We start from the raw sequence: 26,321 nt of genomic DNA on the forward strand, positions 1-26,321 counted from the left end.
AAGAGCACGTATCTTGGTCTGTTCAATACTCAACTGTTGTGCAACCTTTCTCACTTTCTCCACTGCCAAATTTGCTTTTGCACTCCTAATTCCTACTGATAATTTTTTAGGGGAAAAAAGAAAATTCTCCCTTGGGACACCTATGCGCCGTTCGGTTCAATTCCCTGCATAACGATGACCTATAATCCTGATGCATGTGCATGATTCTTGGCGTTTGGTTGCACCTTCGTAATGAAAAGGAGATTACATGATGGCTACCTCATTCCATTAAGCCTGCATCCCAGATTACATGATCAGACCCTATGAACGAGGATGCAGACCTCTTCTAATCGCTGAGAGAATACATTTTTGCCCTTAAAAATGCCAAACCAATGTGTCGACCCTTCCTCCATCTTCCCCACCCACTCTCCATCTTCGGCAATGACGTCGGCGACCCGGCGTTCACAACCTTCTGCAGAAACATCGGATCACGAAGATGCCCTCCATTGGCACCGCCGAGCTGTGTCATCATTCTTCCCTAGTTGCCGTCGTTCATCTTCATCAGATTTGAACTTGGTTGAGTTTTGCTCTCACCACCCCTGTCGTTTATTCCTTTTAGATCTGGCGTTGATCTAAATTTGTAAAAACAAAGCAAAAAAAAAAAAAAAGAGGAAGAAGAAGGGATGGGGATTTTTTAAGCCCCATGAAGGTTGGTGAAGGGGTTAGATTTTTGTTGGCTATGCGATACGGGTCTGGGTTCAAGGAAGATGGTCCTAGATTTCTGATAGAAAAGAAGAGGCAAGATTCCGATTTCAAATCAGGGTTCAAGGAAAAAGAAGATGGTGCTAGATTTATGGTGGAAGGAAGACCCAAAATTCTGACGCTGGCCTTGGTTCAGTGAAGAAGAATAGAAGATGCTGGTCGGGATCCTGCAAGATGAAGATGTGGAAGGGCTCCCTATTTTTTGTGGGTAGTTTGGTCATTTTATATATTTTTATTATTTTATTAAATTCAAAAAGCAAATGTTATCCAGCAATTCCTAAATGCCTCACCGAATAAATGCTCGACAATCATCATTGCATTCCATTTTTTTTCCTGTTATTCCTTGTACCGATTGGGCCACTAGTTCCTACTGAGATAGTTGCTAAGTAGTTCAACTTTTGCTTCCTTGTCATCTTGTGAAGAATCGAGGTGGGAGATCTATCTTACTGTTGTTAGTGGATACTGAAGCAATCTCTGTATATCTCTATCTCGATCCCTCACGTACCCAGCCACCCACGGTGAGTTTGGGGATTGGGGTCAGATGACTCAGATCTAAAACTCCGAAATCTCATCACACTCACTGCTATCTCATTTATAACATTTTTTTAATAAAAAAAAAGTGCTAAAATTTTTATTGCCCTAGTAATCTCCAGAAATAGCGGCTTCCCACATTTATACATCAGTTGAGCTTAAAAGGCAGAGAGCTGGGTCACATGGTGGCCATTGGTGTTATAAGGTGAAAGATCGTGATTGTGAAACAAAGACATTGCTTCAGCTGGGACAATTCAAAGAGGTCAAGGCATAACAGCACTCGAGTTAATATATTCGAAGGTTGAGAAAAATCCAAGACCCGCGAACATTTGCCTAAAACAAGAAAAAGCCCAATAATCTATAATCATTTATTTGTACATTTGTAGAAAGTGACATAAAGGATGTAATTGTATCATATTAAAAAACTCAAAATTTCCCTCTTCCTTCAAATATTTTCTTGCAAATCTCAAGATATTAATAGGTTGGTGGACGCCAACCGCTCAGTTTTTGGTGGAGGGCTCATTTGCAATGATTAGGAAAGTTAGATAAGAGGTACTACCCCAATACTACAACAAAACTTATGAATATAAAAAATCTCAATTAAGAATCACTGTAAAAACTTTATTGTTAATGGATTTAAAAAAAATTTAAAATTTTAGTTCAATTCAAGAAAAAAAAATCAAAAGAATTTCAACAATAAAAAAATTAAAATACTATTTACTTATTATGTAAAATTACTATATGTTAATTTTTTTACTCCATTTATTAATGCACGAATGAATTGCAAATTACATAAATTGACATCTTAATAATTATATAAAACTTGACACCAATTGATCAATCATAAGCAACAATATTAATTGTTAAATTGCTAACTTTATTTGTTAATTTACTAATATTAATTATGAATTATTGACAAATATTATAATTTACTGACATTAATTATAAATTATTGATAGATCTTATAATCTGCAACTAATATTAGTAAATTAAAAAATAAAGTTAACAAATTAATCACTGTTACTAATTATCCAACAAATAAATGTAATTTATAAATAATATTAATAAATTAATAAATACATAAGAAAATTAACATCTTACATAACAAGTAAAAAATATTTTAATCTTTTTATCATTAAAATCATTTTGACTTTTTTCCTCTAAAACAGACTAATAATTATATTTCTATTGTGCTTCTTAAATGAAATTCTCCCTTATAAATATCTTGGAAAAACTTGGCCCATGTTGGAATGGAGATTTCACTAAATTAATGTCTACTTTAATTCAATTAAAATTCTTACACTTATTAAATACAATTACAATTAAAATCATCCTCTTTAATACTATTAATAGAATCATAAATTTAATCATGAAAGATTAGATTATAATATTTGGGCACATTTTTAAAGAAGCGAATAGGTGAACAATTGGTTTGCTTGTCATACACTTAATGACTATTTAAATACTACAATTTTTGTTAATCCACTCAGAGGGTACAAAATTTAAATACCATTTGCTCTCGCATGACCTAATTATTTCCTTGCATGTTTTTCCGTTACTTTGTATTTGAAAAAATATACAATCTCCTTAGAATTACATTTTCGTCAGGTCAGCGTTACGTTCCGTGAATTTACTGTATCACACTGGCCAAAAAAAAAAAAAAATTTATTGTATCACGTGTGATCTGATAAGCCCCTCTGACCTCAGGGCCCACAACTGCACATAGCATTCAACCATTTTTTTTATTATAAAGAAACATAACCTGCTACTTATCACCCTATCAGGCTTCCACAGAACAGAAAGTGATACGTCAAGTATTCAACCACAACCGCATAGAACCATATTCCCTGGAACGAAGTCTCAAAAGTCAAAACTCAAAAGCAGCATCTCACAAATATATTCATACAAGGCATCTGAAATGGATGGACCATATTGCAATCAAGTGCAAGTGAAGGCATACTTAAGCATAATCAGAATCAGATTTTGTTCGGTCTCTCCTTGGCCCTTAATTCATATTATTTCAGCCCAATCGTTTTCAGCAATGACTCAGGCTTAACTTCTATATCAACAGGAAATAACTCAAATTATGTGAGTTTATTTTCCAAAGCATGGCCAAACATCAGGGGCAGTTTTAAGCTGCTTAATCGGGGCAAGATTGAAGTCACGAGTTACCATGCATGAACATATTTATTTTATTTCCCTTCTCAGTCTCAATTAAAACAAATGTAAAATTACTAGTAGATTCGATTGGTTATTTTATTTATCTTTTCTAAGCTTCATAAATATTTGTTTGTACCCTGTATGGTATGACAATTCAAGATTTCGGCGTCTTTCACTATATCTCCAATCTGAACGATTAGGCAATGCAATTGTTTTCGTACCAAACGATTGCGAGCAAATGAGTGAAATGGCCTTGGATATAGTAAAGAGAAATTTCAACGCGTTACCTGTCAAAACCCAAGGCCAAAGCTTGGGCAATCATCCATATCCTTTGAACGCGAGAACTCCTCATTTCTCTTACCTTCGCTGGTAACAGAACAAGAAGAGTGCACACCCGAACTTGACTTGGAAAAATCAGAAACTGCCTCACTCTTATTTGTCTGAGCTTCCTTGCAGGGATCGGGCTACAGAAAGCAAATTGCAAATGAAACACATTAATTCAAGACAGCTGAAGGTTTGTCCCCAATATATAAAACAAATTATTCGCGCAAACTCTTTGTGGGCTTTTTACAGAACTTATTTCGAAACACGGAAAAGAAAACCTGGAAAATACAACCAATTATTTTGACTTTTGAGACCACTTGAACTTTCTGTGATACAGACATCAAAAATTCTAAGCTATATGATTTCGACCATAGAGCTCAGCTGAGATAAATGGCACTTGAGCCTTGAGGTAATGATAATTAATTTGAGACCAGACCTGCTGGGGACTTCCGATATTATTGGGTGATTGCAAGCTGGCGCTACCACTTGCTCCTGAAGAATCTACTTTAAGCAGAATCAACAAATAGTTATGAGCATCTTAAAAAGTTTTGGTGTCATGAAATCTATTGTCTTAAAGATCAGAAAATTGAAGTGCTGGAAATTCACGAATTCCATCACACTTGCCTTTAGAAGGCAAGACATTGGAAGACTTCATGGTCTCAATGGATTCCATATCTTGAAGATTTTCATATGAACCGTGACTGGGCGCTGAGTCTATTGTTGGCCCAACACCTGTATAAACTCTATCGTTGCATTATTTTCACCAAAAGAAAATTAGTTGCATTGTCAAGACCTCTGTGGCTTGTAGGTAGGACGTTTTCTGGTGAGGTTTCATGTCTTACCTTTAACGTTGCTCTCTGGAGCCACACGGTTTTGCAAAAGAGACAATATTTGATGGGCTGCGGAAGTAGCAGAAATCAATCACATATTAGAGTAATAAAGCAACGGATTAAGGTCAGAAAAGCTTATCAATAAGACGAAAAGGAGATTCTTGTGACATCAAAGGCATGTCAAGCCTAGCCTACATCTAAGGTACATGCTCCAATTCCATTGAAGCTCAAGCAGTTTTTGTGAACGATCATCCCTCTCATAATTTTATACAAGCCAGTGAACCAGTCAAGCAATAACAATATCAAGCAATAGAGCATGAAACAGCCAAGTCTTTTGTGGAAGCTACATCTTGAATTTGAAATCACGAAACGACATAATTCAATAACACTTTTAAGCAAGCATAGAGAAAATACATGCAAAGAAAAGATCTATGATAAGATGATTCAATACGAAAAAAAAGAAGAAGAATGTCACACGGATAAAACAGAGTGATTAGACAATACGCACTGTCACGTAAAGGTTTGGCTGGTAGGGCCATCATGCTTGATTTGATCACATCTGACCCAGAGAAAAGGGAGTTCAAGTTTGCTTCTTTCGCTAAATAAGCGTTACTGTGAGGCTCACCTGCTGAGTGAGGCCAAAAAACATTGAAGGGAAAAATATAAAGACATTATTAGGTCAAAATAGCAAGAGAATCAGGATGTGCTCTAACTTGAAATCTGTGCATCTGTTAATTGCACTAAATAGTAGACGCAATCTTAACTGCTATCTTTACTAGTAATCAAGGAGACATATAATTCATTACTGATTTTTTTTTTTTCCCAAGATCAATTTCCCGAATGAATGGTTGTCACATAACTGATAAAACAGACTGGACTGAAGCACAGATAGACCAATCATGAAAAAGATGTCTAGAATGCACAAGAAAGAAAGGGTTACAATAACAAGACCAGGGATGATCGAAGCATGGAGATGAGTAAGATATTTAGTATTTAAAAAAAGATTTAAATGACATGGACAAAACTTTATGTCCATACCAAGTCCACTAAAAAGATAAAATTTTTGAAGTCAAATAATAACCTTTGACGACAATCGGGTTGGCCTTTAGACAGCCGTGGTGTTCATATCTTATGTTTTTCTGAACAAAATTATCACCAGTTCCTTTCTCATCAGCATTCATCGGAGATTGATGGCTTTCTTTGGGCTCTCCTACATCAACAAAATGGCCATCGAAGTATATTGATTCACCAGGTCTTATAACTTCATCTTTCATTAAGAACCTGCGCTCTATAGGTGTTTTATTCAAATCACAAAGAACGACCTGAAAAGAATCGAACACCAAAGGAAGCAAAATTAATAACTTAATACAATGCCAATCAAAGAAAACATACTCATATCCTACCTAATGTTCAGTCTAATGATCGAAAAGGCTGTACAATTTATTGTTGAAGATTCAATATTGAAATAAACAGGAAGCGAAACAAATTGACAACAGATAAAGACACTGATGGATTTAGAAAAAGAATGGACAAATTAAAGAGACCAACCAGAAAACTATAAGAGTGAAAACTAACCTGTCTCCCTCGAGATCCAAAAATTTCAAGTTGTAAAAAACCATCGTGGTAACTCTTGGATTTTTTAGTGGACCGCGTTGAATATATCACCTGCCACTCTAAATTGAAAATTAAAGTGATATTGGTGGCCTTTGAAAGAAGATGGAAAATTGAAGATTAAAATAAATGGAGAATATAATTATGAACATAACCGGAGGCAACTTACTCCAGAGAAATTGAAGAACATCAACCATAAAAGAAGATATAATTTTCTTATAATAAAAACAAGCAAGGAAAAGGCCCTCTAATAGACAAATCAGTTTCAGCGAATTGATGTTAAATTAAATTTAACCCGGACAAAAATATGCCGATGCACACTGGACGACAGCGCCATAAGAATTACATACCCTATGAAGTTGCAATTTCTATGTCTTAAACTGACAGCAGAGTTTACATACAATTTTCCCACGTAATGTTCATTCAAAAGTCAACAAATACAATATTACCAATAGGATTCATCAGGAAGATGATCACATCACACTTCAATTGTAAAATCACGTATATTAAAAAACATTAAAAGAACCTTTTTAAACTAGAATTAAAATAAAATATTTTGTAATTTAAATCTGCGGCGTTAGATATATAGAATAATTACAAAACGAAGACAAGCATACTCTGCTCTTTTTTTTCCCTCCCTTTTATACTTCTTCCTTCCTTTCATATAAGACAAACTAACAAGCTTGAGCTAGCTAGTAAAGATTACTAAGTACAGCTCAGACACAAATAGGAATGCGAAAAGATAATTATATCAGAAGCCAGCAGCACGAGAATAGTAGATTTAGTTTATTATCTAAGACTTGATTGGAAAGGCAAAAGGCAAACTATATCTATAAATCTAAAAATATTACGAAAGCGAAAAAGAAATAAGTAAAACCAATACACCATGAAGTCGCCAGCTAAAAAATTCCCAAATCAAGTCAACTAACCACTTTGTCTACCAGTTACATGGGTGTCATGACAAGATTGCTGCCAGTGCATCTTCCTGATTTCCTCAGCATCAGTGCATTTTTTACCACGAACATTGGAATCTGGTTCATGATTTCCTTGATCTTCACAAACATCAACCAAATATGCATCAAATGCAAGTGACTCGCCAGGTCCAATTACGTCATCTTTCTTAAGGAATTTGCTGTCCAAAAGTTTCCTGCTTCCATCAAACAGCATTACCTGAAATGTGGGGGGCGGGGGGGAGGGAATCTAAGCATTCGTTGTACTGAGTATCTAATTTTTACTGCAACTGTGTAGGTGATTAAATAAGGACCTCTAATCACATTATTGGAGTTGGCAAGGGAGCGGACGAGATAGAGAAATTATGAAATATTGCACTTATTAAATTCCCTCCCTCACCAACCATCACCTTAAGTCAGAAGAAAGCATTATTTTTAATGAAGGATATGTCTAGAAGTGAACCTGTCTAGTACTGGATCCACAAATCACAAGTTTCAAAAAACCATCATGGTACTTCTTTGCCTTTTGAGTCACTTGTGAAGTATACAGAACCTGCCACTCTAATCAGAAAATTTAAAGTGCAAAACCGTTAAATAGTTAGCAGATAAAATTGCCAGAAAATTGGAACAGCAAGAAATTAAATGATTCCTTAAATGGAGATTGAAAGTCGTGTGTAAGTAAATCAAATATCTTACAATTAATTGTCAGTTTCTTTATAATTTAAGCTTCAATAGGAGAGAGTAGAAAGGCAGAATTTATTCTGTTCAGTGCTAACCCGTTATTTCGAGGCATGGTATGACACTACTCCTATAAAGAAAGCAAAGTAGATAAGCAAGAAAGTGAACATGTATTTGCGTTAATAGACTAACCTGGTGTGCTGGGTTTCGTTATTTCCGGACTGATCTTCGGTGACTTATACTTAAGAAGCTCTCTTTTCTTAAACTCTGCAATTTTAGCAACTATCATGCATTTGCAACCATGCTGCACTAAAAATTCATAAAGTAACTACTGCCAGGTAACAACATCAGTATGACAATAGCAGTGTTAAATAAATATACTTGTCCAAGAAAAATACCTATAGAACATGCTGAATTTAATAGGAATACTCAATTTAGGCCATTTCAGCCCATTACAAAAATTTCAACACAAAGTGCATGTGGATCGTGCGCTCGCGTGTGCGCATGGTAGTAGTGCATGCATACAAATATAGATTAAGCTTGTAAGAGCATAGAGCTCTAAGCACTTCCGAGGAAATTCTGGGAAGCAAAAACATATGGACCACCAACGAGAAGTTGTATGAATCAAACTATGAAAGTAAGTCAACCTTTAATAATCTTTTGTGATGGGCTGAGAGCATGACGTTCTTTGCTCTCCTTTACATTAGTTTTGCTGTCGCCTACATTATAAAACGACAAATAAATAAATAAATAAGAGATCGAATGGAAAAGTAAATGGAGAAATCGGAAGTTGAAATGTTGACATTTCCAAAACAGAATAATGCGATAAATCTTTTTTTTTTTCTGGTAATTAGTGCTATAAAATTTTTTAAGAAATATCAGACAGCTTATACCTGATGGAGTCCTAAAGTTTGATCCACTCAACCTATTAGGACGCCGTGCAAAATTCTTATGTGCTCTATCAACATTTGAATCAGAAATAGGTTTACTATCTCCCTCCTGATCACCGATGTCAACAAGGTAGCAATTGAATGTCAGAGTTTCACCAGGGTTAACAGTTTCATCATTCTTCAATAGTCTACACTCCAAGAGTTTGTCGCACTCATCATAAAGCATAACCTACAAATAGATTCAGTTCCTCGAAACTTGTCAAATTCTGCGTAAGAGCAGTAATAACAAGAAGGGTTCCAATACCGCTGTGAATCTAAATATAACATAGAGGTAATAATGCGTAACTAGAAAATGCCATCACCGTTAATCCTATCTAATTGTATAGCCAGATGCAGGAAGTAAATGAAATCATTATAGAAAATCATAGCTAAAAGAATACCTTGTTAGTCGAATCCTGGACTTCTAGAAAACCATCTTGGTATCCTTTGCGTTTTTGCTTGATGTGCTTCGTATAGGTCACAGTCCATCGTTTCGCTTTCCCCATTGTTTCCTCACATACTACTGCACCTGACCATCTAGATTTGGAATTTGAAGGGATAAAAATGTTTCGCGGAGTAAGACTGCAGGACGCGGGAAGGTTTAAAAATTGTGTTTAATTTGCCCGTCTGAGTGGTGGGAGGAATTCGGTGGAAAACGGCGCCGTTTCATTCCATCGCTCATCTGTGCACTTTTTTTTTTTTTCGAGTCTTAAATTCAGGCCAAAAAAAGTTAAAAAAAGAAAGCAATCTTCGAGGTTTTTGACTTTTTGTTTTTTGGGTTTTAACCCTTCAAGGACTAAACGGCGTAGTTTTAAGGTTAATAGGTTAAGAAAATAGTGAGGGTCCAATTGCGTCAAATGATCCAGCATTAACCCGATTTTCCAGTCCGCCCAACCAACAGATAATCAAGGACCATAAAGCGGAAACTCAATTCTCTTTGTAAAATTTTCGATCCACAAACTGTTCCTGGTACATTTCTTCTTCCTTCGCTTCGCATTCAAGTATCTTCAGTCTAGGGACACCGGCCACGGGCAGCCCACAGCAAACCCACTAGATCGACGGGCCCTGCGGCACAACGGCAGAGTTCAGGCAGCAGCTCCTTCCTCCTCCATCGATTGAGTTTCTGGTTAGTCATCTAACACCTTAAAAATTCTTGAATCATTCAAGAAACGGGATTTACACGAGGTGCAGAAGCATTATTTAGCAAATGGGAACAAAGAATTTGCTCTCTCAAATTTTATTTTCACTCACGCTCGTGTTCTAAATTCAGTAGTTGGGGCTTGTGCCCTTGGCTGTCGGCCCGGGAATAATATCCCCCCCCCCGGATCTGTGTCGGGGCGAAAGGAATCTGTCGTAACTCATAGGCCTATGGAACTAGCTTTACGATTCCCTTAATAATAAAAAGTTCAACCTTTAATTGATTACATCTGTTTTTTCCCCCGATCTTCCATGCAGATCCAGTGGGAGACAATAAGCGGTATTGAAGGAAGCATCGGATCAAATTTATATCCACCTGCTCAGGCATGGTAATGCCACTAACTCAGTGTTTCATTTTGTTTTCATCATCATATGATTCAACCTCTGGCTGGCATTTACAAGTTTACCTTTTTCCCCCGTTTTTCACGGTCACAGTCTGCTCTTTTTAATTTCCATTCGTTTCTGACGGTGGTACTGTTGGTGATTTGTACGTGCACATTTCTAAAGATGCAGTTTCCCACCATCCTCGAACAGAAAACTGGGTATGCTTGCTTTCTCTTCTCGTCTGTGTGATTTCATGAATCATATACCTGTTGCCAATTTCAACTTTCCCAGAAATGTACTTGTACTCATAGGATTTAAATAATGTAATCCATTCCTCAATATTCAGTTGCATTAAATTGTCTACACTTAGTTAAATGTAATTTCCAGCCTTTCAATTTTGATGTAACTCTATTGGAGAAATGGTCTGTTCTAACTTTCTAGGGCTCTCCACCACCAAGCAAATTAATCTAGTTGGATGGCTTGAGATCTTCTATTATCAATCTATTCATTTTGGTTAAAATTGAACTAATCAATCCAGCCTAGGTCAGTTTGGTTTGGACGGGAGTCTTTTAAAGAAAAAATAAATCCAATTAAACTTAACTGCAAATTAGAGCGAGAGAATGCAGGAGTTTTAATGATCTTGATAAATAAAAATAAGAGGAAGGTGTGAAAAATGTATCAATTGTACGAACTAAATTTACTTCCCTTAGATCATTCTACCTGAAGATCCATCAGAAGTTCACCCAAATACATACTAAAACAAAGCGATATTCCATTCTTCTCATGGTAAAAATTACATGGTAAAGTCAAAGAGAGGGAAATGAATAGGCTCTAAGATTAAACCTTTTTTGCCCCTTCTTTGGGGATTTTCACTTCAGATGGGGTTTTCTCTCTTTCTTTTATTCTGCCTTAATCAATGTTTGTCCAGCTGAATGGGATGTGTGTCCTATGAAGGAGAGACAATCCAAAGCAGAGGAAACGTGAGAGGGAGTTATTATGTGAGGGATTTTCTCCCAATACTGTATCAGCAGGAGCAAATAAATGAAATCAATACCTTAGACTCTTGAGAAATGCTTGAGATCAAATATCAGGGACACTTGATTGCAACACAAGAATGATACAAGTGGCTGGAAATGACAAGACTAGTGAGCTATGATGGATGACACAGTGTGACTAGTGTCAATAAGAAGAGAGGAATCTTGACAAAGGCTTCAAAGGCAGAAGGATTTAAGGAAAATTCATCGACTTAGGTTTATCAGGTTAGTATACATATAAAGTGTAAGTGTAATATGAGACTAAAAGAAGGCCACCTGAGTGCAATGGAGTCAGGTTTTATCACACAAAGCAATGGTTAAAGTCCTACTCCACTGATGTATACAGCATTGCCATTTGCTATCTCAAAATGACCCAAAGATCAAGCACTTAATCTGCTCATCCCTGTGTTGGGTGGGGGGAGGCAAGTGAACATTGACAAAATGCTTGAGAGAGAGAAAGAGAGAGATGGGTGCTAGTCATGAGAAATCATGCAAGAGCTAGGTCGTGAGAAGGTCCAAGTGAGGCACAAAATCTGTATTGCAGGTCTTTTTATTCCTCCAGAATCAAACCCGCAAGCAAGCATCAATGAAGAGCAATATCCAACGGATTTCTTCATTTGTGGCAATGCTATCGGTGACTGGTGATGTTAATTTCAATCAAATCAGTCTGCCTGAGTGAAAACAGAGTTAACTAAATTTCTCTTGATGATTGAAAGCCATATAGAATTAGTTTTAACATAGTCATGAACATAGTAGCGCACCATTTCAATTCTTTCTAACTTACTAAATTGCCTCAAAAGTAAAAATTTAGAAGTCCATCCTTCAGAATCCAAGCAAAGAATCAATTAATCAATGTAAAAGATAAAATTTATGACAGATTGTACTATTCATGGTCCATGATTGTATGATTCATTCCTTAGACTTTGTATGCAGAGGGGGTCCATATCTAGTTCTTTAATAAAGAATTAAAATATCCCCAAAAATTACTTTTTCCCTCTTAAATTACAAAATCTAATCACAGCCTCATGCTCTGACTTAAAGCAACAAGAAAAATGTGTCATGCATGTACATGTTTACGTAAAAATAAGTAGTTTGAGCTCAGGATACTTTACTTTTGGTGTTCCTTCATGTACCTTTAGGACTCCAATTATGCAACAATCTTGTCTTGCTTAAGGTAATTAGTATAGTTGCATGTGTAATGTTCTATTTTTATAAACCATTTTTTGATGTCAACTTGCAGGTTTCGGGGATTTTTTTGGAAGGCAGCTAGAATAGGTTTGTTTTTATGATTGTTGTAATTATTCCTATAATGGTCAGTTATTTGGACTTAATAGTGAATAGGTCTTGAATGGTCAATTGGTGTTTTGCTTCTTGTTGCGCTTGACTTTATTATTGTTCAATGTTTGCTCTCTGGTGCTTTGTCCTGTAAAACGCAGATCATTGCACCAGCTATCCTTTGTCACCCTAAAATGTAATGCTACTTGTGTCTTAAAGACTTCGCAGCATACTTTTATTAGCAGCCCTATTCGCATGCATGTGAATTCTAGGAACATTCATTATTTCATGGTTAGGTTTACTTTTTGTTTTTGTTTTCTTCTTGGAAAGTCCACTTATTATTTGAGCAAGGGTGAAAAGTTTGTTGATTTTCTAGTGGCTGAAGTCTTCATTAAACTGTAGGTAATTGATTAGTTTTGTGATGCGACATTGTGCAGGTGAACGTTTGAGCCCTTGGGTGGCAGCAGGGTGTTTTACAATGGGTGTATCAATCCTTTTCTTCTGAAAGGTTTTTGTTGGCAAAAGTTGTAGACAGTTCTGTCACTTCATCCATTGACTAGTGTGGTCTATTGAGCCCTGTCGATCCCAAATCCCAATCATATTATGTAACGAGGATTATGGATCTGAGTTGAATGGTTGAAGCTTATTAGTGTGTTTTTCTTGTTGTATTGCGGCGCAACCTCATAGGTAGGTTCTGCATATTTAACGTTCATTCCCCTCCTGAACAGGGGAACATGTTCGTTAAGATCGTTAACTTGGTGCTTGTCGAGCTTTGATAAAGTTCGTTGATGTTTGTGGCTTCTTTGTGATGTTCCTCTTGGTAGGTGCAAGAGGCCAATTATCTGTCATAATTTGGATGCTTCGTATAATCCTAACATTCGGGTTCTATAAAAGTCATAAATTGAGCCGTCAAAGGTATAGTACTCGGAAAACTTGAAATGTAACTAGAACATCAATGATCGATATTTACAAAGGAGGGCCATGAACTTGGCCCGATATATCTGATTCCAGAGTTCTGAAACACCAAAAAACAAAAACAAAAAACAAAAACAAAAACAAAAACAAAAACAGAAAAGGAAAACGGGGGCAGTCTGGAAATTACAGAATAGTTGGGATACGCAGAAACTTGTCACGAAGTACTGGTTGGTTGCCTTGCGTGCTGCCTGATGTGCGTTGGATTGCTTCTTCTGCTTCTGCCTTTTCCCCCCCTCACTGCATCTCTAAAACCTCCAAATATAATTCAATAGTTTACAATTATAGAGATCTCTCTACCAAGGGATGAGAAGCTGTTTCACTAAGGCTATAGTTGTAACTCGAGCTTCTAAACCGTGCAGTTATTTGTATCATACATTTTTCACGTTCCCTCTCGCTCTACTTGTTTGTTTTTCGATCGTTATTGATAGAGTGCATTCCACAACATACAGAAGGCTAATAAAATTTCTTTCAATGGTATTAGAAGTTAAATCACTCAATATATCTTGGAGCATATATGAACACTCACGCTTTCCTTTATTTATATTTTTCTTCCTCAGCATTTACACAAAACCTCATATATATTCAGATCAAAGCTAAATGGAGGATTAAGCAGGACTAATTATATATAGAAATTTAAAATAATGGTGCATGATTGGACTGCCTAGATCCATCAGGATTATTAGATTTTATGCATAGCAGGTGTCACTCTGTTAATTATATTATTTGGCTCGGACCTCCGAACCAAGTCCGTCGGAAGCAGCAGCTTCAATCTTGTCGGGGCCTTGTGTACTATTCCCGACCACCACCTCCGACAGATTCATCTCTCCTTCGGCCTTCCTCGCAGCCATCAGCCGCTTTGTGTTCTTGTAATAAGTAGCGTATAGAACAAGTTGAGCCACCGCAAACAACGTCCCAAGCCCATTCGGTACCTGGAATTAATGAGAGAAACAAGCACTAGCTAAAGGCGGCGATTACTTACGGTGAAAGAGAAAAGAAAGAGAGATCACTTACAGTGACAAAAGGATCAAAACGAATGAGAGCGTAGGTGGTCCAAGCGACGCCGTTTCCAAAGGCGGCAAGAGAGATGAAGAAGGGCATGAACTCAACGCTCTTCGTGGTGATCACCAGCTTCTGCCCAATTCAGAGTACGACACATGAGATTACTAATTAAGTGCCTACATATAAGAGATGGAGATTATGAAGAGTTGAGAACGAACCATGACGGCCAGAGGGGAAGCGTACATCAAGATGTTGAAGAGAATGCAGAGGGTTCCGACGATGGTGGAGCGCTTCTTGTGAGAATGAGTGAGAGTTAAAGTGAGAATGGTGAGAGCAGAGATGAAGACGAGCTCGAGGACGAACCAGGCAAGGACCTTGCCTCTCTTTCTCGGGGGAGAATAGATGAGGAAGAGGACGATGTAGACGATCTCGATCGCAACGCCGGAGCCATTGATGGTGACGATAAGGATACTGTGAGGGTGGACAATGGGAAGGCCGTACAGCGTCCAAACCATGCAATTCACCAGCGTCGCTAGGTAAGGTGCCGGCGAGAATTCCTGCACCGACCCTTTCTTCCATATTCCCACAAATGTTGGCCTGCATTGGGTACACCTTTATTCCTTTAATTTCTTCCATATTTTTAAGAGAGAGTGACAGTTTGTTTGTTTTTTGGTCAAATGATAGTTAATTCTTAAAAGATTGAATTAATAGTTATATTCTCATTAAAATTTTTTAAAAATTGAGTTAGATAAATATCTATTCATACATATAAAAGATGTAATCTCAATTATAATTTAAGGATTGCATTTGAAACTTAAATGTTTTATTTACAATTAAAAAGTCAAAATTTATGATTGTATAAATAGATCTTCTCTTAATTTTCCAAAAAAAAAATTTGTTTGGAACCTAATCTTCACTAATTCAATCTTTTAAAACCTAATTATTGTGCCTATTTTTTTTTTCTTTTTGGGTGACATATTATCCCTATTTCTGTCTTGTCTTCCTTGACCTCGTCCAAATTTTCTATGTTGTTTTACCCTAACTAGTCATCTTTGTTTTAAAAGGTCATGATTCATAAAGCCATTAATTTCTTTCTTCCTTTTTTAATTATTAATTACTACCCTACACACGCACACATTTTTGCCATCATATATATGTGTATATATATAATAAGTTTACAGAAAAATATATTATTCATAAGTCATGGTTTGCAATATAAAACTGAACGCAATGTCACCGAGTTTATTGTTCATTAATCGTAAACACTATGACTAGTGGACTCTTCTTAAGTTGCATATAAGTGCGGGCTTGCTGTGTGTATAATTACATGTGAAATGATTAGTAGTTTGTATTATTTATAATAAAAACAACACATATTTGAAAAATGAAAAAGAAAGTGTAAATTGCACTATATATATTTTTTAAAGAATTATATTCAAGTCCCACATAAAAAAATTAATTATGATTATGTCCATTGATAATTGAATTAAATTGCATTGATAGTCATCAGTCAATGCAGTTTTTTTTTTTAAACAACAGTCAATGCAGTTTAGTTCAATTATTAATGAATCTTATAATAATTAATTTTTTATGTGAAACCTAATTGTAATTATTTTTTTTAACACGTAAGTATAAGAAGTTCAAGTTAAAATGATTAAACTAATTATAAAATTTAACAATTACTACATTAATAAGTATACAAAATAAAATTAACATTATTAAAAATCTAAACGTCTAGCTCTATAGACTAAAGGCTATCCTGGGTCCCGGCCAGCCTATATTGTATTCTCCATGGCCATTAATTAAATTAATTCAAAATTATATACTAAATGAAAAATGACGCTGCTAATGAAGCATTGAAGGTAATAAAAAAAATGAATGTGAGACTTGTCTAGTAAATAAGGGGGGTAATATTCACCATCGATCTAGAAACGTTATGCAGGCCCAGCCACTTTACTTCGGCAAAATCCACCACAAGAAAGACAAATCCACTTATGCGCGCTCATGTGTCAATGCCTTTTCTGTCTAATTTGAATTTGATTACGTATAATGCAGCAACACGCGAGTCAAAATCATTTCTTATTCTTAATTCTATTATATATATACAATTTATAGCATTCATTTTTAAAATAAATATTGTGATATCGTGATACCATTTCCAACTTTCAATATATTTTGTTAGTGAAATCACGCGAAACCTTAACACTATGTTTGGTTAAAAAAAAAAGAGAAATTTTAATGAAATGAAAGGAAGGGTGAGGAGGGAGAGAGGGAGAGAGGGAGGGATGTCTCTCAACCCTCCAATTTAAAGGAGAGGGTTTGGAAAGAAAGAAAAGGAAAACAATAATTTTGTCTAAAAATTTAAAATAATTTTTAAATTTTATTTATATTAAATATTCATGCTTTAATCACATATAACATCATATCTTAATTTTAAAGCATTTCTAACCACATTACTAAAATCAAAGTTTTCAAATTAAATAAAATTTTAATTTTATTCATATCTAAATGAAATTAAGTTTTTAAATTTACATTACATTATTTCTCATAGTTAATAACTTTAAATAGTGTTATCATTTGAAAAAACTTAATCAATATCCCATCAAATGACTATCAATTTCTTTTAAAAAGTGCTTTATAATAAGAATTGAAATGATTATGTTTTCTTACCAACATTTAACAAAAGTAGAAGTAAAATCTGTAATGATAAAAAGTCAACAACATACCTAAAAGATCAAAACAATCATTTGCTTTCCGCATGAGAGAGTAAATAAGGGTAAAACTTATTTACTTCTTCCGTTTTAAAATATAAAATATTTTTAAAAAAATTAAATATTAAAAAATATAAAGTACTTTTAGTTTTTTAAAGTGTAATCATCGTCTTTTTTTAAAAGTACCCCTATTAATAATAACTTTATATTTATTATAGAATATTTAATGGGGATAAATATAAAAAAATAAAGTTAATTAGAAAGTAAATAACTACTTTATTGGGAGTTAAGATTCAATTAACAATACCTTATATTTTTAAACGGAGGAAGTGCTTAATATGTTTATATCCAATTAACTTATTACAAGTGGATATTAATGTGTTAATTGAATTAATAACAAGAATTTATATAAAATAAAAAATTTATAAAATATTCATATGTCTCAATTTAATTGAAAATAAATATTATAAATATATAAGTTTTTCCCTAATAATTATAAATCCATCTTAAAGGGACTCAGTCAGTGAGTATGGTGCATGCATCTTATTCCTCTAGTCTTATTTATATATAGGATTAAAAGAGTATTTGTTTTAGTTCTATTTATAGAGTATCTCAATAATTATTGTATCGATATAAAATATTAAGAATGTTATTAAATGATAGAATATTTTATATAAGGATAAATTTAAAAATTGCTTGTTAAATTTTTAAATAAAGTTAATAAAATTTAAAGTTTTTTTTGATTTTAGTAAAAATATTAGAGGTGATTTATAAATAGAAATTGAGAGAATAAATTAATAAGATTTTAATTTAGGTGTAAGTTTACCCAATAAAACCACAAACAGAAACGGTCAATCCATTTCGACGGGAGGAAGATCATGGATCATCAGCTAAGTACCAAGTAAATGAATCTTACACTGGAGACAAGAAGAGGAAGCCGGAGATGATGTTTCCTGAAGTAGGGTAATAAAATAAACATGCACACACAGTAATAAGTAACCAAAATCTCAGAAAATTTTGAAGGGTTTTGGATAAATCAGGAGAAGAAGCAGATCAAATGGAAGTGAATTGAACGTACCTAAGATACCGACAACTGTTCGAGCAACGTCTGAAGCAGCAGCAGTCATGGTGGCCGATGATGAAGAGGCCGTCGTCTCAGAGGAATTGAACTTGCTAGTGGACAGACAAAGAGGTTTTGAAAGTGAGGAGAAATTAAAAGATGGGCCGATGGGGTCGGTGAGAGAGAGAGAGAGAGAGAGAGAGAGAGAGAGAGAGATTAATTGCAGTTCGGTGGCATATATTCAGATGCATGACATGTAATAATAAGATGAAGGTTATCTGGTTATGTGACTTGCAGATGCACGTCTTCTTATATATAGAGCCTAGCCAGACAATAGTTCCTCTGGCGCTCTCTCTCTCTCTCTCTCTCTTCCTTCTTGGCACTGTGTTTAAGGTGCTCTTACATTTCCCCAGAAAGCGACTTAATTGATCAGCTCAATCACTCTCCTCCACTGACTTTTGTTTGTCTTGTCAGCCTTCAAGCTTCAACCCTTGCCGCTTGCTTCATCCTTGTTAGTTGTTACATGCTCGCGGGTTCAGCGCACTCTTGCTCTAGTTTATGCCGAGAGAGGTTTAAAGTATCCAAACGTATACAAAATTTATATAGTCAAACTCAACCATACCATCATAAATTTATTTGAATTGTCATGTTTTTTATTTTAGTTTTTGAATTAATTTCAAGTTTTTCATCTTGAAAATAAACTTTTTTTTAAGTAATATAACACTATAAACATTTTTTTATCCTTAGCAGGATGAAACCAAGCATTTGAAAAGGTAAAACCGAAAGAATGTGACGTAACTTTTTGTAGTTATTCTTCATTAAATTTTTTAAAAAAACATTCAAAACAAAAGGATATTATAACTTCATTTAGAATTTGAAATTTGAGAGAAGATTTGTGAATGTAAAATGGAGACTAACATAAAAATTAATATTATTTTATTAATAAAAAGAATATGAGTTTGAGTGTGGCTCAAATTTCTTCATATTTATTCAGGTGGTTTAAATAAACTCAAATTAAAGAATTTTTTTTAACTCTCAAACTTTATCATAAGATTTATTAGACTTATTCAAGTTAATTTATCAAATTTGACATAAATTATTAGCTCTAATGGTTTTGTAAACTATAAGCAAGGTATAAAGTTCCACGTAATTAGCTTTATCATAAAAATCTAATCCAATGTGGAGTAAGCAAGATTAAAAAAAATAATTTCTTTAGTTTTATGCAAGGTGGAAGGTTCAAATTTCTTAAAATTGATATAATACTTTAAATTTCTACTCAATATAATAAGATAAATGTTAAAAAAGAATATGAAAGAATGACTCATGTCAAAAAATCTTACCTTCTTTTGTCCAAAATATAGGTCATTTTTTTAACTAATCTTGATTCAAAATATAAATAAATTAGTATTTATAATTTTTTATTTTATCTTTTATATTTATTAATCTAGATTCTTGTATTTATTGTGAATTAAACATGTTCTTTTCAGTTATCATAAATTGAAACCAAAAGTAAGAGGGAAGAACAATATATATTCGTGAGAATAAAAATTTCATTGGTGTGCATGAATTATTGTCAAAAGTTTTTTATATTTTGAACTGAAAGTAGTATTTATTACTCCTTTCATTAAAAAATATGAGGCACGTTTAATTAATTTATACCTCACAATAAATTAATTAATAACATTTAAAATTACATGGTCCTTTTTTTTGTTTATCCTTATTTATTAAGTTGTCTGAATTAAAAAAATTTATTAATTACACTTGTAATTGAATGCATTTAAAAAAACAGTATTAATTATATATCTTGAAATAATCAAAATGCGTCATATTTTTAACACTTTAAAAAGGTACATTATATTATAATATTATGCTAAACGGGCGGAGTATATTACTATAACTGCTTCACACAGTCAGATTCCATATATGCAAAATTAATCATTAGATGCGAACAGTATAAAATAGTAGGCCAGGTAGACATTTTTAGAGAGGGTGAATCCGGTGAGTCGACTTATTGGAACCAGCCCTAAAATTGTCGATATTTTTTAAATATTTTTTCAGTGCTGTCTCAATTTCTACATTCAAAATATATTAAAAAAATTAAATGGTCCGTTCTTAGAAAAAGTACTATTATACTTAAAATAATTTGGATTATATCTCCATTTATAATTTGTAATTATAATAATTAACATGTGATTACTTTAGCTATATATTTATTAAAATAATTCATTTTAATTTAATGGTAGTTATTAATAAATTTCATAAATAAATTTAAAAATGTATTTTGAGGTGGTAAAGAAGTGGGGTCATAATAATAATGATAATTAATAAAAAATACATAACATAAACAATATAGAATTAGTAAATAACATTAAAAAAAAACTAGATGCATGCTTTGGATTACGAGTCAATCCGGACCTCAACGAACTTAACGTGCCTTTTTTTAAAAAAAAAAATGTATTCAAGCTAGCTCGAAAAGTCTGACTAAAAAAAAAAAAATCAATTTTCTCATAATTGGACTTTTTTTTTGTTAACTTTATACGCGTTGGCTCATTAGTTTTACTCAGTTTACGATAGAAGATTTTTTTTTTTCCCCTAAGAATCTCACTTATTGGTGAGGTGAAAAGTGAATTATATTGTATGTACCACTATATTCTCCCTCAGTTTTTAAATATAAAATAAACTTTCTTATATTTTTATTATAAATAAAATTACAAATTTTAAGAAGCATTAATTACATTTTTAAATTATATAAGGGGGGAAATTAAACATTAAATACAATGCTATTTTAATTCAAACATTTCAATTTCAGACATTATTGTAATTAAGTAATTTTTTTAAATTAAGTGAATTAATTGAAATTCTCTTACATTCGAAAACGGATGGAGTATTAAATATACATATTTTAAAATAAAATATTTTATTCTTTAATAATCTTTTCAGCATTTTTAATAAAAGTAAAGTGATAAAAATAAATAATAATTATTAATATGTTTTTTATATATAAGATCAAAACAAACAGTTTCAGCTACTTTTTCCCTAGCCATAATAGAAGCGAGAAGTAACAATTATGTTGAGTGTCAATTGATTAGTGTGGGCACAGGGAGTAAAGTCGCCATCCATGAATCGCGCTTAATGTCACTCAATATTGACATCCCTCACATTCATTCCCCACCTAACAACACACATTTTTTCCGTTGGGTCCACTTAATTTATTTGTTCCATTTGCTACATTGAGAATCTTGAGACAAATCCTATATATTGGTTTGTTACATCAGATCGATGGAGACTTCAGAGGGGAATATTGTAGCCTTCACTTCTCAAAAGGTTTATCATCGTTTACCTTGCAAACTTCCAACCTAGAAAACACAATTTTCTCGATGTGATTGACTGAAAGGTGTACTCGGAATAGCAAAAGCCAATATATCAATTTTAGAGAAAAGAGAGAGGAGAAGAAAAGAAGAGAACCAGTAATTTGTGTGTGTGTGTGTGTGTTATTATAGCTAATTTACGTTTTTTTACCCTACCAAAGTGCTAGAATGACTAGATTTTAGAAAAAGAAAGCTAGAGAATAAAGTCAAGAAGGGGAGCAAAAGACAGTGCGATAAATGGAAAAATAATAATTAAAAATTACTGATCAAGACTTATATTAATAAAGGATCAGTTGTTATAAAAATTTAAATGAATTATTTTTAATTTAAAATGAGTTATTAAAACGTTGTTAAAACTTGAATGAATATTTGTGAATAAAATATTAACCTAAATTAGTAATTATTTATTTAAATTTTAACAATAAATAATCTAATTGATATAAGTCTTGATCAGTGGTCCTTGCTTGCTTTTTCCTTATGATAAATTTTGCTAAGTCATTCAATTTTCATTGTATGAGGGCACACACACACCGAGTGAAAATGCCCTAATAAGTACTCCATCTATTAAAAAACATAAGTATTCCATTTTTTTTTAGATTAGATGTTAAAGTTTTTAATATGTCTTTAATTAAGTTTTTTTTTTCAAAAATACCTCTATTAAATAAACTACTCAACCAATATTCACATTTAAGTGAGACATCTTATATTAATTAAGGGTAAATATAAAAATATGATATCATTGTAAAAATAATTGACTAACTTATTTTAAATATAATTCAGTTAAAAATATTTTATATTGTTTAATGAAGGAAATACACATTATTATAGGCAATCAATTACAATGATCACGTTGCATAATCAACCATTAATACCCCTCCCAAAGAGAAAAGATAAAATTTAATTCATTCTAGTATTTTGCATGGACAAAATTGCGTAATACTCCTTCATTCAGTATTATAAAATATTTTTAGCTAAGTTACATTTCTAATGAATTAGTTAATAATCTTAAAAATTTGTATAAACTATTTTCATGTTTTGCATTTATTTAAAAAGATGTATCAATTAGAAAACCTATTAACAACTACATCCCCAATTAAAGGTATTTTCAAAAAAAATATTATTAATTACACAACCCAAAATATCTTATAATTTTTTAACATAATTCTTCAAAAAAATATTTTATAATATTAAATGGAAGGAGTAAATGATAGGGGTAGTTTGACAAAAATTTAATTAACAAGGCAGACAAAAAAATATTGAAGTTTTACAAATAATCAAATATGATCAAACTAACTTCCTAATTAACTCCTATTTCCTTATTTTCTATATATAAGAGAACATAATTGTATTACATAGTTTAAAAAAATTGATTAACTATAATGGTTATGTTTATAAATAAAAAAAGTAGACTAAAATATCCTTGCATTTAATCAAAATAAGGCCGTATTAATTGTTTCTTATGAATGAAAATTATAAATTTATGAGAAGTAATTTAAAAAAAGTATAATAAATGCTTATTGATAAATGTAATTTTTTTTATAAATAAAAACAAATAGTTTCTCTTATACGTTAAAAGAAAGGTAGTACATTTATGATAAAAGGAAACTACCCTCTCTAGTTCTAACAAGATGTCTTCTCAAAGTATTTCGTTATTCTTAATAATTAATAAGGAAAATTAATCTTTTAGTGTTGACTCACTTAAAACTTAATTTTTCAACTATAATTCATTATAACTCAATTGTTAAACTAATAACTCTCTCAAATCTCAGTCATTAGTGTTTGCACCATTTATAAGTTGGCCCTTCTCCTTAATAACTCATCCCAGGCGGCAATGATTGTGCACCATCAACTAAATATCCTGGCCACATCAGATTATGACTAAGCATTGCAAAAAATAAGAAAAAGAATGAACTCAAAGGAATGGTTTTCCGACCTCATCATCATGATTTTATCGGGAAGATTATGAATAAGGAAAGAGTTTAAATATGAAGAAACATGGTAGTGCGGCTTGTAGAGTCTGATACAATTAGAAGCACACAAAGAGAAGAAACCAATCCCATGAAACACGATTGTAGGAATTCAAAACTTAGTTGTAAAGCAATGGCCCATTGGAAGAACATATATGCAACAATTCAACCAGGAAGGGACAACTGCAGAACTTGATTAGTGACTGTGGAACAAATCTTTTCATTTGCATAAATCATTTAGCTAGCGTTTGTTAAATTTGGATTTGAATTTTAAATTTGAAATATGACATTTCAAATATCACATCTGAAAGCCATATATTTAAAATTCTTTATTTGGATAGTTTAAAAAATTTCAAATGAAGAAGAGAAATGAACTGAGATTTAAAACAAAAATGAAAAATTAAAAATGACAACTTTATTTTTTTTTAATAAATAAGAGATAAAAAAAGATACGAGAGTCATAAATGTATCAAGAAGAGCTGGAAATATGGGTCTAATTATATAAGTTGGCTCGAATAACCAATCATAAGAGTCAAGTCGGGTTAAAAAATTGATCCAAATAAAAATAAATTTTTTTAGCTCAGACCATATAACCCATGAATCATATAAGCTACCCTGATGAGTTAGGGTTAGCTCCTTTATCCCATATTATTTTTCAAAAAAAAAAGGAAAAAGGAGAAATTTTTTGTGGGTATAAATCATATTAGACATGACTTATTTAATTGAATTAATTCATATTTTTTTATACAAATATTATAGATTAATATGTTGGAATATCTAGAAATAAAGTCCTATACGCAATGTGATATTTACTGACCAGTCTTGACTTAAATGAATTGTATTTTTTGTGGAACGAATAATGGGCAATACAATTCAACATTGGACTGTTAATCAATTAAAATTCATGGAAGCTATACATTTTATGTTTGGTTGAGGAGAAATTAAAGTTACTATAGATAAAAATCCTCTCTATAATTAGAGCCCAGCTAACTACACTATGGATAGGACTTTGATTTTTATTTTAACACAAAATTATGGTAAAAACTGTATAAAAAGACCAAGATTAAGTCATGTTTGAAGCTAAAAGGCTTTTATAATTGGTGGACAGACTATCAAATAATCTAATATCAAAATTCTCTCTTAAAGCCTTATAAGCTAGAAGGTCAATAGGTCTATTTGCTTTTCTATAAATATGATCAAAAGTTTTCTCTCAGTCTTCCATAGTGAGATCTTTGATATTTTTGATAACTGTTGAGAGAGGGTGGCTATCAAAGGAATTGTATTCAATGAGTGACAGAGCCTTTATGGAATCTGAGTAAACATTAACTCTAAAAATCTTAGTATTCCAACAAAAGTTTAATCTTTCCAATATCCCTATAAGCTCAGCTGTCATGCTAGGTTGATAATCAAAATTTTTTAAAAAAATCCTTAATCCAATCACTCTTATCATATTTGATAAAGCCTCCACAAGCAGCTACACCATCAAAGTTAATAGAATCATCAATATCAAATCTAATCCACCCAAGATTTGGCTAATTTCATCTAGATTTATGTTTGGTGTCAACTTTGCTCGGAAGATTGAGTTTGGATTAAAGTTTCAAGTCATTAATAATTTGTTGAGTACAGGAGAAGATAATGTCATTATCCAAGGCAATATTTTCAGAGTAGATTTTCTTGCATTTGTGTGCTTCTTGTAGATAGGACTTTGATTTTGTTTCACGAAGAATCTGTATGTCCTTGTCAAAATGTGTGTGTGCATTAATAACACGACCATTAATAAAACATGGAACAAAAAATGTTGGAGAAACCTGTAGTGATAAAACTTATTATTTATATTAATTGTTAGTCTATTTGGATCTAAATTTGTCAATTTATTGTGGTGAATTGAAGGGAAAATGATGCATGTAACCTCCTTACCGACTCATTATTTGTCAAAATGTAGGAAAGAGAGGAAAAAGGGCCCAAAATCGGCATTACAACAGGAGGTTTCATTTCAAGGCCCACGAATAGGCCCAAGAACCTTTGACCAAGGGAGGATGAATCATTTAAGGACTTGACAAGGGCAGATGAATCATCCAAGGACTCAGTCATGAGTAAAAGAGCAAAAATTCAAGCAGACCCCTTGCCTCAAGTCCATTCGTGCATGGGCATGTTGTAATTATTGTGTAAGTGTGTCAAAAGATAAATCCCCATTACTTACATGAGAGGAGAGGTCTCAACAATATTTATGGAAATATTTTTGACAAAATTCAAAAATATTTATTTAAAAAAGTTTTTTAAAAAAACCCTTCATTTACCTTACTTTAAATTTAAATTCAAATAATAAAGTTATTGTCCTTGATTAGCTTGTCAGAAAACGTCAGCCATAATTTAACTTTCCATTGCTATATCCTAATAGGCCATCTAATTACTACATTCAAATAAGCCTTTTAATTCTTTTGAAATGTTCAAAACCGCATGCCGTGATGATATTTTATTCCATTCAAAATGTGAAGCAATGATGAAATTTTAAACGGATATGCTCGTATTGATTTCCAATATCCTTAAACAGTGAATTTGTCTTTATTTACACGTTATTGTTTTAATGTTTACTTATAGAGTTTTATTGAAACCGGTGAAATCATGGTGCTGTTCATGAAGCATAAATCATTCTTATA

General features: G+C 32.8%; 3 protein-coding genes across 9 annotated transcripts; 1 reads left to right on the forward strand and 2 right to left on the reverse strand.

Annotated features, from left to right (window-relative positions):
* Positions 1-54: 54 nt before the first annotated feature.
* On the reverse strand, positions 55-9,297 carry LOC129321680 (uncharacterized). 7 transcript variants are annotated; one of them, XM_054967537.1, is made up of 14 exons: positions 9,156-9,297; positions 8,719-8,944; positions 8,473-8,544; positions 8,018-8,092; positions 7,611-7,708; positions 7,127-7,367; positions 6,162-6,259; positions 5,668-5,908; positions 5,095-5,214; positions 4,599-4,655; positions 4,381-4,488; positions 4,193-4,257; positions 3,720-3,896; positions 55-1,605 (listed from the first exon to the last, which is right to left on the reverse strand). In XM_054967537.1, the coding sequence occupies exons 1-13, from the start codon at positions 9,258-9,260 to the stop codon at positions 3,723-3,725; spliced, it is 1,680 nt and encodes a 559-aa protein (XP_054823512.1). In that variant the 5' UTR covers positions 9,261-9,297; the 3' UTR covers positions 55-1,605; positions 3,720-3,722. The 7 variants fall into 7 exon arrangements, 5 of the variants coding, with proteins under 5 accessions (XP_054823512.1, XP_054823513.1, XP_054823514.1 ...); XM_054967538.1 differs by lacking the exon at positions 55-1,605 and adding an exon at positions 2,767-3,119 and having other exon boundaries at positions 5,095-5,211; XM_054967539.1 differs by lacking the exon at positions 55-1,605 and adding an exon at positions 2,767-3,119 and having other exon boundaries at positions 4,193-4,248.
* A 342-nt stretch (positions 9,298-9,639) lies between these two features.
* On the forward strand, positions 9,640-13,384 carry LOC129323090 (uncharacterized). Its single transcript, XM_054969646.1, has 5 exons — positions 9,640-9,880; positions 10,210-10,280; positions 10,387-10,493; positions 12,550-12,584; positions 13,022-13,384. The coding sequence occupies exons 2-5, from the start codon at positions 10,278-10,280 to the stop codon at positions 13,087-13,089; spliced, it is 213 nt and encodes a 70-aa protein (XP_054825621.1). The 5' UTR covers positions 9,640-9,880; positions 10,210-10,277; the 3' UTR covers positions 13,090-13,384.
* Positions 13,385-14,073: 689 nt separating this feature from the next.
* LOC129323089 (bidirectional sugar transporter SWEET4-like) lies at positions 14,074-18,595 on the reverse strand. Its single transcript, XM_054969645.1, has 5 exons — positions 18,348-18,595; positions 18,186-18,222; positions 14,777-15,155; positions 14,571-14,690; positions 14,074-14,488 (listed from the first exon to the last, which is right to left on the reverse strand). The coding sequence occupies exons 1-5, from the start codon at positions 18,394-18,396 to the stop codon at positions 14,279-14,281; spliced, it is 795 nt and encodes a 264-aa protein (XP_054825620.1). The 5' UTR covers positions 18,397-18,595; the 3' UTR covers positions 14,074-14,278.
* Positions 18,596-26,321: the final 7,726 nt, after the last annotated feature.

This window comes from Prosopis cineraria, unplaced genomic scaffold (assembly GCF_029017545.1).
Source record: "Prosopis cineraria cultivar Desert tree isolate PC_DT_omini unplaced genomic scaffold, ASM2901754v1 PC10, whole genome shotgun sequence".
NCBI classification, from domain to species: domain Eukaryota; kingdom Viridiplantae; phylum Streptophyta; class Magnoliopsida; order Fabales; family Fabaceae; genus Prosopis; species Prosopis cineraria.